This window comes from Leptopilina heterotoma, unplaced genomic scaffold, assembly GCF_015476425.1.
Source record: "Leptopilina heterotoma isolate Lh14 unplaced genomic scaffold, ASM1547642v1 Lhet_8, whole genome shotgun sequence".
NCBI lineage: Eukaryota > Metazoa > Arthropoda > Insecta > Hymenoptera > Figitidae > Leptopilina > Leptopilina heterotoma.
Window position 1 is genome coordinate 816,464 of NW_025111180.1, and position 15,869 is coordinate 832,332.

Sequence of the window (15,869 nt, forward strand, 5' to 3'; positions counted from 1 at the left end):
CTATATATCTGTTTGACATCAGAAATATTAATTTTCGGACAATTTTGAGAGTATGGAGATGATAAATGCTGCCACAATTTGGATTTCGCATATTTCCTATGTGTGTCTAGTTACAGTTACTAATATTTATTCTTCATATCAGTAACAATTAGTAATTGGACTAATTTTTTTTAACGTAACGAGAATATTTTTTTTTGTCCAATTTTCGTAATGTTATGATAATTATATTATAATAATTATTATATGATATAATTATTATTTATATGATAATTATAGTCAAATGAGCTTTTCTTCTCGTGCTGTTTTTTTTTTAAACAAATTTTGAATCATCGCAATTAGGTATTTAATTTAGTAATAGATTAGTTCTTTTGAAATTTATTGTGAAAACTGATTGAGTAATTAAATTAAAAAATTAATTGAAGGCAAGGTGATTATATGTTTCAACTATTCAGTTAATTTCTTAATTTAGTTTCATTAATTAATTCAGATGGATCAATTCATTTTTGAACTTAATTTTGAATTAATTTATTTTCTAGTTTAATTTTGAATTCATTTTAAAATTTATTTTCTAATTTAATTTTGAATTAATTCATTTTTTAATTTATTTTCTAATTTAATTTTGAATTACTTCATTTTTGAATTTACTTTCTAATTTAATTTTGAATTGATTCATTTTTAAATTTATTTTCCAATTTAATTCTGAATTAATTTTCTAAAGTTGATTAATGTTTGTGAAAGTCAGAAGGTATTTTTCAAATCTTAATTTTCCAGGTCGAATTAGTTTAGCGGAAATTCTTCTGATGTCAGAAATTAGTACCGTTGAAACTGTATACTATATAAAGTTTTGCTGAAAAGGATATCAGAATTATTTCTAAGGTAAAAATTCATTAATTAAAAATGTCCTGAATATAAAATAGTGAATTTTAAATAATTAGTTTCTTTATTTAAATAATTTAATTATTAAATCTGGTAATTAGTTGTAAATATTTAGTGTTTAATATTAATTAATTAGTTAAAGACATTAATTATTATATTTACAATTAATTGTTTGTTATTATAAATTATGAATAGTTAATTAATAGTAATAAAAATATTTTTTATAATTCATTGACAATTCCCGAATCAATCTACACAAATAAATTAAATATCTTAAATAAATCTCGATAAGCTCATGGGCTTCAATTTATTTAATACAGAAACCTGCTTAATTTGAAAAATATTTTCGAAATTAATTAATAATTTCAAAATTATCAAAGAACTCAGAAAAAACGGTAGCATGGTGGGATACGAGCCCACGACCTTTCTTTTAATTTTTTATAATAGTTGAAATGATTGTTTATATAAATTTTTTTTTATAAATAAAATATACAAATTTGTATAAAACATTCACAGTAATAATTATAAAAATCTGGTTAATTCTTTCCAACTAAAATTTAACTAAATATTAAAATTTTTATTAATTTTCTTCAAATTACCTTAAAAATAATTCTTTCTGCTAATCGGATTAGTTGACGAATTAGAAAAACCTAGTCATGCAAAAGACGAATCAGAAAAATCTTATGCAACTGTTGCAAGACCATTTTCCAAACAATTAAATTCTTTAGGGAAACTTACCCATAAAGTCTACTATCCCGCAAACTGCTCCTATTTGAGAAAATAGACAATTAGAAATAAATATTTGTTTCGCAATTTTTTTTAATTAATTATTAAAAATTATAAGCAATTCATTGAAATTTGTTTATTTTTTAAATAAACAACAAAAAATGATTGAAAACCGTTAAAGAAATAAAAATAATTAAAAAATAAATTTGGAATACAATAAATAAAAATTAATAAATTTTGAAATAAAATAGAATTAAAAAATCAGTAATGAAAAAATTAAATTAAAATAAAAAGTAGGAAAATAAAAAATAAAATAAAAGAGATATATGAAATAAAATTAAAAAAATAAAAAAGTAAGAAAGAAAGAAATTCAATTATAAAATTAAAAATTAAAATAATTGCCTATAATTTTTATTGAAAAGTAGGTACCTAGAAGAAAAGAAAAAAAAATTGTTCATCATGCAGATAATTGTAACCGGAAACAAATAATACTTACGAGGAATAATAGAAGTAATTCAAACAGAGGATAAGTAATAAAGAAAACAAAAGATAATGAATCAATATAGTCATTTATTTGTAATATTACATAAGAAATTATATGCGATTAAATAACCTATAAATATGTAAAAACAAAAAAATTAACATGACGAATTTTTTGTACCCAGTACAATTATTTATTTTTCTAAAAATTATAAATCTTAACATAATGAAATAACTCTCATAAAAAATTAATATATATAAAGTCTTTACAATGGATTTTGCAATTATTTTTTGATTTTTAATTGCAACAACAGATATTTTTTCTTTCTTATATTACATTTTATTTTATGTACATAAAATCATGAGCCTTTTTATGCCAAGTCCATTGTCAGAACTTTAAAGTTTATATATATATTATACAAATTCATGCATTAAGGTTATGTTATTCAGTGGTCACGTGTTCCCATATTATAGTATATGGGACACGTGACCACTGAATAACATGACTTTAAGTACTAAATAATTTTTTTTCTACTATCACTCAGTAATTATAAATTTTTATACTATGTCTAAAGTGTTAGCTTTAATAAAAATTATTAACTAAAGCTTATTTTAAATACGTATAAACCAGAAAAAAAATTTAAACAATTATTCAATTGTATAAAATAATAGATAGAAATAATTCTTGACAAATATGCCATGTAAAAAATTACTAAATTAAAACAGAAATTTTATTAAATTAAAAAAAATTATTAAATTAAAAAGAATTTCAAGTTAACAAAAATTTCAAGTTGAAGAAAAATTTATGTTAAATTTTTTTTTAAATATTAAACAATCAAAATTTTATATACTATTTTCTTTTTAAATAAAAATTGAATCGTTTTGAGCAGTGGTTAAAAAAATGAATTTATTAATTAAAAAATATTCTTAAACATATTGGTATGTTAATAATCACGTAATATAAATCACAATAATAACACTTTTATCGTGTAACAATGTAAAAAAAATAGAATACTTTTTTTTTCTTCATTTAAATCTCATTAAACTTAACTGCAATAATAATAATTATCTGCAATAATTGTTCAGAATAATTATTCTGAACAACAACAAATACGTAATTTAAATATAGAACTAGGTGTCGATTCTTATTTTGTTACAGTTCAGTTAATATTTAATTGAAGCACAAAATGTGCAGTCTTGTATATAAATCTGGCAATGCTTCACAAATGATATGTATTTTTTTTTATAATTGATTTTCTTTAAAATTGAGAAGTTCTTTTCAATTCATCGTCCAAAAGTAGAATAATCAACGTTCCTGTCAATAGACACAAATTATAATCTCGTTTGGTACTTTTGTGTAGAAGTAATGAAAATGAAGATATATTTGATCAGCTTTTATGATTTTTGAAATATAAAATTAAAAATAGAATAATTTATTATTTTAATTAAAATCTTCTTTATTGGTTTAATTAAGAAAAATATTTTTTGCTAGTTTAATAATAATAGTAATAATAGGGTCATTTGGGGTAAATGTAAACAGTAGATGTTTCAGCTAAATTTACAAATTTAAAAATAAGTATGACGTCAATATTTTTACCTTAGCTCACCTACAAGATGTTCTGAGTATTGCCAATATTTTATTTTGACAATTGGCAATGCCATAGTGTAAGTTATCTTTTAATGCAAAAAAGATTAAAAATCAAAGTTTTACTGTTTCAGTATTTTGTCTCGCATTTGCATAAAAATAAATTTAAAAATCAAACAAAAATATGTAATTCTTCCTTATTAATGCCCTAACAAAAATTGACTTTGATTTTTGATTTTCGTCAATTTAGTTAATAAATAATTAAGTGTTTACATTTACCCCGAGAATTCGAAAACTCGCGGGGTAAATGTAAACAGAACTTCAACTTACATTTTAAAAGAAAATAATTGAATAAATTTGCTTTTATTTCACAATTTCATTACTTTGGCAATGTAAAATCACATAGAAAAGGAAATTAGATCTTCTTTCATACCTCCTTCGTGTTAGTCAGTTAGTCATAGTTTATGTTTGACCGCCATATTGGATCCACCATTTTGAAATTTAAAAATTCGATTTAAGATTCTTATTCAGCAACCTTAAAAACTTCTTTTTACCAAGTTGAATGAAAATCTATTAAAATTTGTTCAAGTTATTCAAGTTTTTACATTATAGTTTTGTAATGGTTGATTGTTTATTTTATATGATTCATTATCAGTCAACTGGTTAATTTACTATACATCTACGAAGAATTTTTTTTTAGTTTTTCAATCCCTTAAAACAGTAGTATACTTGAATCAACTTGTTTCTTAAACCTCGCTTAACTACAGTGGCCCAGGCGGAAAAGTCGGACGAATACCGGATCGTCCAACCGTCTAGCGCCCGCGCCGGTTGAATTGGAGAGTCAATGCCAGTGCAGGCAGTCTGTACCGATTCGGATGAGAATGTCTGCTGGCGCGGTACAAAGTCGGATCCGACGTTCGATACAGTCTTTCTACTGTCGGCAGTACAGGCGCGGTACAAGATTTGATCCGACCGCCGGATCAAAATTTATACCAACTAGCAACCGGCGTTGTACTGGCATTCGTCCGTCTAACGACCGAGCGGTACAGGCATTCTACCGACTGAGAACTATATAATTTATCTTATTATTAATATATTAATTAATTCAATTTACTTACTTATTTATTCATTTATTATAAATAAATTATAAGTAATATTAAATAAATTTGATTGGATTTATTTAATATTACTTATTTGTTTATTTATTGATAATAAATCAATAAATAAGTAAATTAAAAATTATTAATTTATTAATTTATTAATAAGAATATGCTTAGAATATAGTAATTGTTACTAGTTTTCAAATTAGTTTTATTTTTATATAGGATAATTTTTTTTATAAATTCGCTTTTAAAAATCTTACCACAAATATCTTTTAAAATCTGACAAGTTTTGCTATTTTTTATAATAAAAATTAATAATAATAAATTTAATCCATCATGCTTTAAACATTTTCTGTATTATTAACTTTTAAAGAGCCGAAAGTACATCCCCACTGCCATTCTATTGCAAAATGCGTCCGGCTCGGTGCAGGTTTCAACCCGCCAAGCACCCGGCGTTGTACTGGCATTCGTCCGTCTGGCAACCAGTGCGGGCCAAATTATATTCTTTATTAAAAATTAAAATAAAAGAAATGTTTAATTAACTATGCAAGGTGAGTGTTAATTAATATTCAATATTTCTTTCAAATTAATTACATTCATCTTTTTCTCTTTTTTAAAAACATTTATAAAGTATAAATGAAACGCAGTAAGTTACAAATGTTTATTTTAGTTAATTTTGTATTGATTTCGAATAGTTATAAAGTGAAGTGTTCAACTAATTATTATTCCTAAATAATAAAATAAAGATAAATATTAAAAACATTGAAGATTAAATAAAAATATAATAAAACTTTAAATTTATTTGCATAATATAAATAAAATGCTAAAATATATTGAAAAATATTTGAGTAAAAATTATTATTCACTTTATATATAAGTTTTTGTTTAGCGGTATTGTATATTGGCGTTGTTATGCTCACATCCGCAAGCGAGCGAATAGCGTAGTGGTTAGCGTATAATTGGACGATCAAACGAACTTACCTGTAAGTGATGTTCGATCGTGATTATATGAAAAGCCTCGTCGAGAGATTTGAACTTGTAGTAGTCCGCCGCGCGGCCAGATGTCGTCACACTTTTAAAGCCAGTAAAAAAAATGGGGAGAGGAGACCTCTACGACGCCATCTTTATGATTTTCATTAGTTTAGAGTTTAATTATAAAAAAAATTTTTGGGTTGGGTTGAAAGATTCGGGAGGGAGTGAATCTCTCGGCGAGGCTTTTCATATAATCACGATCGAACATCACTTACAGGTAAGTTCGTTTGATCGTCCAATTATATTCAAGCCTCGTCTTCGAGATTTGAACTTGTAGATGTTCAGAGTTTAACAATTTTTTTTTTTTTTTTTTTACAAAGCCTGCATTTATTTTTCTATAAAGAGGGAAAAAAAATAAATGGGGGGAACACAATTTAGAAAGATGCTAATTTGCATTAAGTACAGATTTAGCAAACGTAGATTGATCAGATGTTATTGGTCGATTATAAAAGCGAGTAAAGACATCCGATTTGTTCGACCATCCTGCTGTTCGTCGAATCGTATCGATGTCGATTCCTTTTAGGGAAGCTGTTGAGACTGCTGCGTGTTTGGTGCTATATGCTGAAAACTGTTTAGTATCAACTCCAGCTTTTTGAAGACATGATTTGATCCATCGAGCTAGGCTTTGAGGAGATGCGGCTTTATAGGGTTTCTTAAACGTTATAAATAAACTTGTTTCTTTGGCTCTTATCTCCTTGGTCTTCGTGAGATATTCTAACAGTGTGTTGGCTACGCAGATTTTGATTCTCTCATTCAAAAATGGTAGCAATAGGAGAGGTTGATAACCACCTGGACGTGAAGATTTTATTCTATCGGGAACTAAAATTTCAATTCTTGAGGTCTGTTGTTGAATCTTGTCTATTTGAATAAGAGAAAAAGTTTGCAGCCTGTGAGCGGTACTAAGGGCGAGTAAGGTTATTGTTTTTTCACTCAATAATGGGAGAGTTAGTTCTTCATTAGGTGGTAAACCTTCTAAATAGGATAGAACGATTTCTGGATCCCACACTTGAGAATATTTGGGTCTCGATGGTCGTAGTTTAAAAACGCCTTTAAAGAATCGTTGCACTTCTGGGAATTTTGCAATTTCAATATCTGATATCAGCGCGATTGCCGACCTGGTTGAATTGAGTGATCCGTATGAGGCTCCTTCGTTGAATTCTTTTGTTAAAAAATTTAACACCGTTGTAACAGAAGGTTTGAAAAAATCGAATTGTTTCTCATGACAAAAGACCCACCATTTCCGTAAACTTGAATTGTATTGCTTGTGAGTGGATTCAGTGATAGATTTCACTAGAACATTCGTTGTTTCTTCAGCAAGACCTCTCCTTAAATATGCTTGCCTGACAGCTTCCCTGCTACCAGGGTAAGTTGCTTGGCTAGCGGATGTGTCTTTGACCTACAGGGAGAGAGCAATAAATTTTTAGACGGTTTTAATATGATAGGTTCTTTTACAAGGCATGATAGGAAAAGAGGGTACCACAGTTGGGCAGTCCTTTGTGGCACGATAATGATACCGGTTGCCTTATCGTTTATAATTTTTCGAATAGTGGGAAGAATTAAAGCGAAAGGGGGGAAAGCGTAAAATTGAAGATTTTCCCAATTTATGGTAAAAGCGTCGACTGATGATACAAATGGATCTCTGTGCCAAGAGCAGTAATTTTTGCATTTGGCATTTATTCGAGATGCAAATAAGTCAATTTCTGGATGTCCGAAACGATGCGCTATTTGTTTAAAAGCATAATTCGCGAGTTCCCATTCGGTATCAATGTTGACGATTCGAGATTCCTGGTCAGCATCTGTGTTTTCTCTCGAGGGTATATAAGATGCAAACAACCATAAGTGTCTTTGCTCACACCACTGCCATATTTTCCTAGCTAACTTGTTTAAGTGTTCGACTTTAGTTCCACCTAATTTGTTAATATAGGAAATAGCAGTAGTGTTATCGACTCTCAAAAGAATTTCACAATTTGTGAGGTTTTGAGCAAAGCAACGAAGGGCTAAATATATAGCCAATAGTTCTAAATGGTTTATGTGCCATAGTCTTTCTTCTGCGGACCAGAAACCTCTCGTCGACCTGTCATCGCAAGCAGCACCCCATCCAGTGAGAGACGCGTCTGTAAATATTGTAATTTTAAACTTTTTGATTCGAATTGGGGAGTAAGAATTCAAAATATTTTTTCCCCACCAGTCTAGATCTGATTGACAAGATTTTGGAATTGTCATTAGACTGTCAAAGTCATTGTCATTGATTATTAATTTTATTTGTTTTTCTTTTTCTAGATTTTTTGAATAAAGCGTACCATAGGCTACCGCAGGGCAACTGGATACGAGAGTACCGATTAGGCTAGCAAAATCTCTAATTGAACAATGAGTTCCCGCTTGAAGTTTTTCGATAGTGCTTTTGATAGTTAATCTTTTTCTTTGAGGTAGTTCTAATGAAAAATTTTCAGAATTTATAATAATTCCAAGGTATTCACAGCGAGTGGACGGAATCAGTTCACTCTTCTCGTAATTAACAAAAAAGCCTAATTTTTCTAAAAGGTTAATAGTTTTTTGAATGTTAAGCTGACATTGTTTGTATGTAAGTGCTATGCACAGAACGTCGTCCAGATATATTGAGGAAATTAAACCTTGAGATCGAAGATGATTTATAACGGGTTTCATTATTTTTGTGAATGTAAAAGGGCAAATCGATAATCCAAAAGGCAAGCAAGTAAATTGGTAATATTCACCTTCGAAAGAAAATCTAAGGAATTTTCTGTCTTCCTCGCATATTGGAACTGATAAAAAGGCGTCTTTGAGATCTATTTTTGCCATAAAGGCACCAGGAGAAATTAATTTAGTTGCTGTTCTAAGATCCTCAAGTTTGAAATGAACCGTATTTATAAATTTGTTTAATTTTTTGAGATTGAAAATAAAGCGCTTTTTACCATTTGGTCTGTCGACCAAAAAATAGGATGGCAGAAATTGTTTTTTAAGAGGAGTACAGCGTTCTATCGCTTTAACATTTAACAAATTTTGTATTTCGTGCCTCATTTGGATTATTTCAGTATCATTTAGGTTAGGATCTGCTGGAATTTTTTCCTGATAAGGGATTTTTTCGAAAGGAATTTTATATCCGGTAATACATTGAAGAACAAAGGAATCCGAGGTAATGGATTTCCAAGCGTGCAAAAATTGTTTTACATTTCCAGCTTTTACCTTTATTTTTTCGCTTCTTGTGATGTTGTATGCGATTTCGGCGTCGACTGATTGAAGTTCTTGCGCCGAGGGTAGGAACTTTTGTTGTTGTTGTGGTTCCATTTGTGTCCTTGCACTTCTTGGGACTTGGAGCCCGTTTGCGGCCTCTTGAATTTCACAAACGGGCCTTTGGAGTTTAAATTCCCTGGTTTTGTCTTGTTCGTGGATGAAACTTTTAATTCTTCGCTGACTTTTACCATAGTTTTGATTTCTTTGACTTTCTCTGAAAGATTTGACCCGTAAAGAAATTCGTCTGGTATTGTCGCTTCTAAAGCTCCTCGAATCTGTTTATTTAAACTTGGTGAAATAAAAGCTCTTCTCGTGGTAGAAAAGCCTCGATGTACTTGGGTCATAATTTTTCCTAATGCAACCAGTGCAGAACCTGCCATGTTTTGGGAGGTTATGAATTTTTTATCCCTTGAGATAAGAGCCTCCGTGGACATAGTTGCAATTTCTTGATTCAACTTTGGTGCTTCAAAGCGACATTTTTCAGATTCACGCGGATATTCATTTATCAATTCTTCGAATTCTTCTTTTTTAATTTCTGAAGAAAGCCAAACGCTCCAACGAGACTGTAAATCATCTTGAAGAATGATTTTTGAGATTTTTGGCTTAGAAGGGTCAGCGCCCAAAACTTGCAGTATTTCTGGATCGAGATCATTTGATTCTGCTTCTGTGGTAGAAGTAGAGTCCTTCCTCTCCGGTGTGTTGTCTTCCGACGACGGCGGAGAAGGAGATTTTGTGTCGAGCACTTGTGCGTCTGACGCTATGGATTTTTGCTTTAAGCCGGTTTCTTTTTCTAAATTCTCAGGATCTTTTTCTGATGAATCCGATCTTTCAGTATTATTTTCCGAAAGATTTTCCTTGTTATTCTGATCTACGGGTTATCAAACAGAAAGAAAAAAGAGAGGTTAGGTCTGTGAGTCTTTTCTCAAGGAATATGCTCTGCCTATAAAGGGGTTTATACCCCACGAGATTTGCTCTTTGTTTTGTCTTAAAGATCGAACACGAGCATCTCGTTTCATAAAAAAAATATTTTAACTAAAAGGGGAAGAAAACTTACCTTGAGATTCGCGTGGGGAATCGTCGAAAAAACGTTGAACTTGATCAGTTAGTTTTTGTATTTTGCGTAATATAGTTTCCTTGTCGATTTCTTTATCTTCACGGCTTCTTTTCTTATGTTTTCCCATCTTAATTGTAGAATTAAGGATTATACTTGAATAATAGTTCGATAAAACTGGCTAACACATGTGATTCATCTGAACACAAAAAGGACAATGAAAATCATAAAGATGGCGTCGTAGAGGTCTCCTCTCCCCATTTTTTTTACTGGCTTTAAAAGTGTGACGACATCTGGCCGCGCGGCGGACTACTACAAGTTCAAATCTCGAAGACGAGGCTTAAATATAATTAGACTTCGGTGCGTAGATTAGGATAGGCTTGGGCTTCGTATCCCACTGCGAGCGTTTAGAATTTTAATGTGTAAAAAAAATGTTAAATGTGTAAAAAATGCTTCAAATGATCTATAAATAAATGTTAATTAACATGCACCATGCATAGTTAATTAAATATTTTTTTTTTATTTTATTTTTCAATAGAGAATATAATTTGTCCCGCGTCGCTTGCTAGGCGGACGAATGCCAGTAGAACGCCAGTAGAAATAGTCATCTTACGAAACAAAATTTGGCCCGTCCTGGTTGCCAGACGGACGAATGCCGGTACAACGCCGGTTGTTCGGTGGCATCAAATCTGTACCGAGCCAGGCGCGCAGCCACTACAACACATTGTCAGGTTCCAGTACAATGTCTGCACGGCTCCGGTCGTCAGGCGGACCCATGCCAGTACAGTCTTACCGACGTCTGTACAGGCGCGGTACCCTGCCAGTGGGAAATTTCCGCCTGTGGGGGTGTTTACATTTACCCTGAATTTTAGGAAAATTTCAAAATCTCGGGATGAATGTAAACAGTCAGTTTTAGGCGATTCAGGTGCATCAATATTTTTTTGTACCTCATCAAATTTTTCTAGGGAACTCTATAGTAACAAGTTCATGCAAAATAAATTCGTCCGTTTTACCTTTTAACAAAAAAAACTAATGTTTTTCGTGAAAAATAGATATTCCGTTTACATTTACCCCAAATGACCCTATATGAAAAATCGTTGTGATGATAAAATTATGGAAAGGTTTTTTTTAATTCTTTATTAGAAAATAATTAATTTAGATTACTAAAATTTTATTTAGATATTTAAATTAATATTAAAACAAATTAAAAGTTTGTTAGTATAAATTTAATTTTTATTATTATTTTAGTTATTTTATTTTTCTTAATAATATTAACTGTGCGTTCTTTACGCATTAAACCTGACGATATATCTTCATTTCATAACATTGTATCAATATTCTGAATGGCCTAGGTAGGCCATTCATGTTTTTTTGTCAAGTTTACTAGCGCCACCTACGCGCATGCTTGTCGAAGCTTGTCTTAGTAAAACCTAACTTTTTGTTCAATTACATTTTCGGAGAATCGAAAATTGTGTTTTCTGTGACGTCGGTACAAAAAAAAGCTCAAAAAAAGTTTTGTGCATCATGTGAAAAATCATTAATAAAAGTTAAAAAAAAATTGAATCGTCAAGGCAAGCATGCAGAAATTTTGTGAAACTCATTGTTGAAAGAAAATCAAAGTGAAAAATCGAATCCCGAAACGTATTTCTTTTTGGTTACAACAATTCGGTAATGTTACTTTCTGTCAAGGTCGGCCACTTTGTGTTTAAAATGCGCAAATATGAGGACGAGCTGCTTCATTTGCAAAAACTGCAATTCTGTATAACTCATAATATAATTGATCATCTTATTAATATTTTTATTTAATTTTATTAATATTTCAGTGCAAAAGTTTTTTTTATTTATATTTATTTTTTTATATTGTTTATTTTTATTATTTTGTTATTTCATTAAGTTACAAACTGTAAACAATAAAGAATCAATTTTCCGTAACTCCAAACATGTTATTTTATTTTTTTAACGATTAATACCCTTTGAATTTTAAACATGGCCGACCTTGACTGTAAGGACCAACCTGGACTAAAAATTATTTTTTTTTTAAATCTTTATAACTTTTTCATTTTAAAACTAATCAATTTACTTTGTACAGAAAAGATGTTCCTATTAAACAGGACTTTCCAACCATATACTTCAATTGTCCAAATTCATTTTTAAAAAAAAGTTATAAACAAAAGTCAAAAAGTGGGCCGACCTCGACTATGTTCCCCTAATTATAATAATAATACTAATGCCATAAAAACTATAATTATTTTTTTTTAAATTATTAATAAAAATATTATTGAATGTGAATATAAATTTTTAAAACTATAACTTGAATAAAAGTGGACGGAATTTTTGTATGTACTTTAAAAAAATCGTGTCGTTAGTTGTAGAATAAAATTCTTTTTTAAATTACTTGAAAAGAATTCATAAATTCTAGAGGTATGCAAATAATGCTCGATCGAGTATTTTCGAGCTTTTCGTTTTTCTAGCAGAGCTGAGCAGAATCAGTCCGAACTCGAACCAAATTCAATCCGAAACGTGCAGTATAAAAGCTAAAATAATTTTGAGCACTTGAATTTTTTGAGCACTAAAAAATTTATAATACTCGAGACATCGAGCCCGGTTTGAGCTCGGCCATGCTATTAGAGCTTTTTGCACACCTCTAATAAATTCTATTTATTGATTTTCAATATTTGAATATTAATTATAACATTAATTGTAAAATTAAAAAATTAATTGTTAAATGCAAATTGTAAAAATTGTTCTCTTCTTCCCTTGTGAAATTATTGTGCAACATTATCAATGAATTTAAAAAAAAGAGTAAAACATCTTAACATTTCGTTTAATAAAAAACAAAATTTTTTTGTCACTTCGAAAAATTAAAAGTAAATTATCGATTTTAGTGGTAAAATAATTGAAGCAAACGTAAATTTTGTACATTGTTAATTTTTCTCTGTACTTGTCAGATACTTTTTGATAGTTTTCTTGATTTTTTTTTCTTCTAAACTTTTTGTTACGCATGCAAGTCAAAATTTTGTAAAAACTTTTTTTTTGTTTATTCTAAGGTATCACTGCCTTATTACTGTACGAATTAGGTGTGTATTTGATTTTTGGTTCTTTTTTGTAAACATACCTGCCATTATTGTGCCTGAATAATGCTAGAATTTCTTCGAAGGTTTTATTTTTCGTTTCCGGGACCTTTTTGTACGTAAAGATCCAAAAGATGGCTAGAAATGCACTGAATGGCAGGAACGTGTAATTTTCGAGAGCACTCTGAAAGAAGGGAGAAAAATAAATTTCTTTTGCAATATTTAATGCAAATGATACGATAATAAATTAATTTCATTACAATAAATTAACTCAATTATAGTAAATTAATTAAATTTAAATAAATTAATTTAATTGCAATAAATTAATTCAATTACTATAATAAATTGATTCAATTAAAATAAATTAATTCAATTTAAATAAATAAATTTAATTGTAACAAATTAATCAGGGTGTCTACTAACCGGAAAATTGGGGAAAATAGGCGGGAAAAACCGGTAATAAGCCATGAATTTAATGCCAAACCGGGAAGTTTTTCACAAAATTAAAAAAGTTTTATTATTAGGTATAATTTGTTTTTTAAAAATCGCTTTCAATTTTTATAGATATTTATACTGTTCTATAAATTTCAATTAGTTAAAAATAATTAATTTCATAGTAAAAAACCAGTCACTGATTCAAATATAGTATGTAAATAAATTTAAAAAAAATTACCGAATTAATAGAAATTTTGTGAAATTCAACTGAAAATACCTAATTAAATTTGCTAGAAAATTCCATTAAAAACTTTTTAACAAATCTAATTTTCAAAGTATTTTAATTTAATAATTGATAAATAATTGAATTTTATAAAGAGTCACATTCTAAGGTATTGTTACGTCACCGTAACCTATTTTCAATAATAATATGTAGAATAATAATTAATCTTAATAATTAATAATAATAATCATGTTAATTAATAATATTAATAATAATTAATAATAATAGTAATAATCATAATAAAAGTTAATAACAAAATTGTTATTTACATATTATTATAAATAATAACTATAAATATTAATAATAATCAATAATAAATTGTAATAATAAATATTAACAAATAATAACAAAATGTAATAAATAGTTAAATATAACAATCTTAACAACAAACTTTAAGAAATAATAATAAACAATAATAAATTGTAATAATAAATATCAACAAATAATACAACAAATTATAAATAATGTATTGTAATAACAAATTATAAACAATCAATTGTAACAACAAATTATAAACAATTAATGGAAATAACAACATTATAAAATAACGTATGAATAATAAACAATGGACACGTGCGATCTAATGGTGAGTCACCACAAGTGTTCCCGCAACAAAGGGTTTCTAAAAATGCATGGAAACTCGAACGAACCGAAAAATACATGAAAACTCGAACGATTCCTAATATACATGAAAAGTCGAACAAACTCTAAAATACACAGGAAAATTTGGGTATAAGAAGAGCCAGACCATCAACAGCAGTTCAGTCTAAGAAATCAGTCTAGAAAAGCAGTCAAGAAAATGTAGTCGTCAACATTATAAGTCTCAAATTGAGAAGTGGTGCTCTGCACAAGTCAGTCTTAAAATTTTATCTATAACAAGTTGTTCTTCACGACACAGTGCCCTAATCCCAGTTTCAGTAGTTGTCCTTTACTCTACGTATATTTCAAAAGTGCATTTTGGAAAGTCGATCTGGAAGTCAAATTTGCCATTTGAAAAGAGTGTTCCTGTTTCTCGAGACACAATACTGCATCCAATTAGTCAACTATTAAAGGACCAGTGCCATTATACCTGAACGTCTAGCATCACCCTTTGTCCCAAGGTAAACAATCAACCACTCTAAGACTCACATTAGAAAGCCTGTGTCCATCTCTTATTTTCATCAATGTTATCTTATTTCATAAAATACACATACATTTGTTCAACTAAAGTAATTTTTTGTTATTTACTACCCCGTCCCTATTTTAATTAATTTTAAAATAAAATCGGGAAACATTAGGGAAATTATAATAATTAGGATCGTAACAGTATTCATGTTTCTTAGTGCGAAGATTAATAATTAAAATTTTTATTAGTTAATTTAAAAAAAGATACACACTTGAATTTTTTAAGAAAATTGAATTTTAGCAAAGTTTTTTTCATAATTATGAAAAATAAGGTTCTTGAAATTTTTCAATTCTATTATTTCAAGATATTTGAATTTTTATAAACAAATAATTGAAATTTTTTAAAATAATTGAAATTTCTTTACATTCTATTAAAAATAATGAAATTCTTTTAAAGAATTTTATTTAAATTTTTCGAAAATAATCAAGGGAAGTTAGTTAGTCACCGTAATTATAATTTTATTTTTAAAGATTTCTTCGCAATATATTTAATTATTTTCATAAATAGTAAAACTCATTGCAGAATTTCAATTATTTTTAATACAATTTTAATCGAATTTCTCGAAAAATGTATTTATTCTTAAATTTTTTTATTAACATTCGTCGAAAGAATTCAATTATTTCTAGAAACTGTAAAAAAATTCTTCTTAAGAATTTAATTATTTCCATAAATAGCAAAATTCTTCAGATTTACTAAATTCTTTTGAATATTATTTTTAAAAAAATTCTTCACAAGAATTCAATTATTTTAATAAATTTCCATAAAATTCTGAAAAACAATTTAAATGTTTTCAAAAGTAATAAAATTTTTCGC

General features: G+C 28.4%; 2 protein-coding genes across 17 annotated transcripts in view; one reads left to right on the forward strand and one right to left on the reverse strand.

Annotated features, from left to right (window-relative positions):
• LOC122511051 overlaps positions 1-15,869 on the forward strand; it is a 111,830-nt gene that overhangs the window by 78,388 nt on the left and 17,573 nt on the right. Inside the window, exon 1 of one of the 3 annotated variants that reach the window (XM_043626080.1) lies at positions 14,420-14,991. The exons of the other annotated variants lie outside the window; for them this stretch is intronic. The gene's annotated coding sequence lies outside the window, so the exon portion shown is untranslated. Of the gene's footprint in view, positions 1-14,419; positions 14,992-15,869 lie in introns of those variants that run through there. 3 annotated transcript variants of the gene reach the window in all.
• The window catches only part of LOC122511050 (glucose transporter type 1), a 303,150-nt gene that overhangs the window by 57,548 nt on the left and 229,733 nt on the right, over positions 1-15,869 (reverse strand). For 13 of the 14 annotated variants that reach the window (XM_043626066.1, XM_043626065.1, XM_043626063.1 and 10 more), the window contains 2 exons: positions 13,218-13,357; positions 1,615-1,644 (listed from right to left, as the gene is read on the reverse strand). In XM_043626066.1, the coding sequence (XP_043482001.1) occupies positions 1,615-1,644; positions 13,218-13,357 (170 nt within the window). Of the gene's footprint in view, positions 1-1,614; positions 1,645-2,967; positions 3,398-13,217; positions 13,358-15,869 lie in introns of those variants that run through there. The other variant, XM_043626074.1, reaches the window with a different exon arrangement.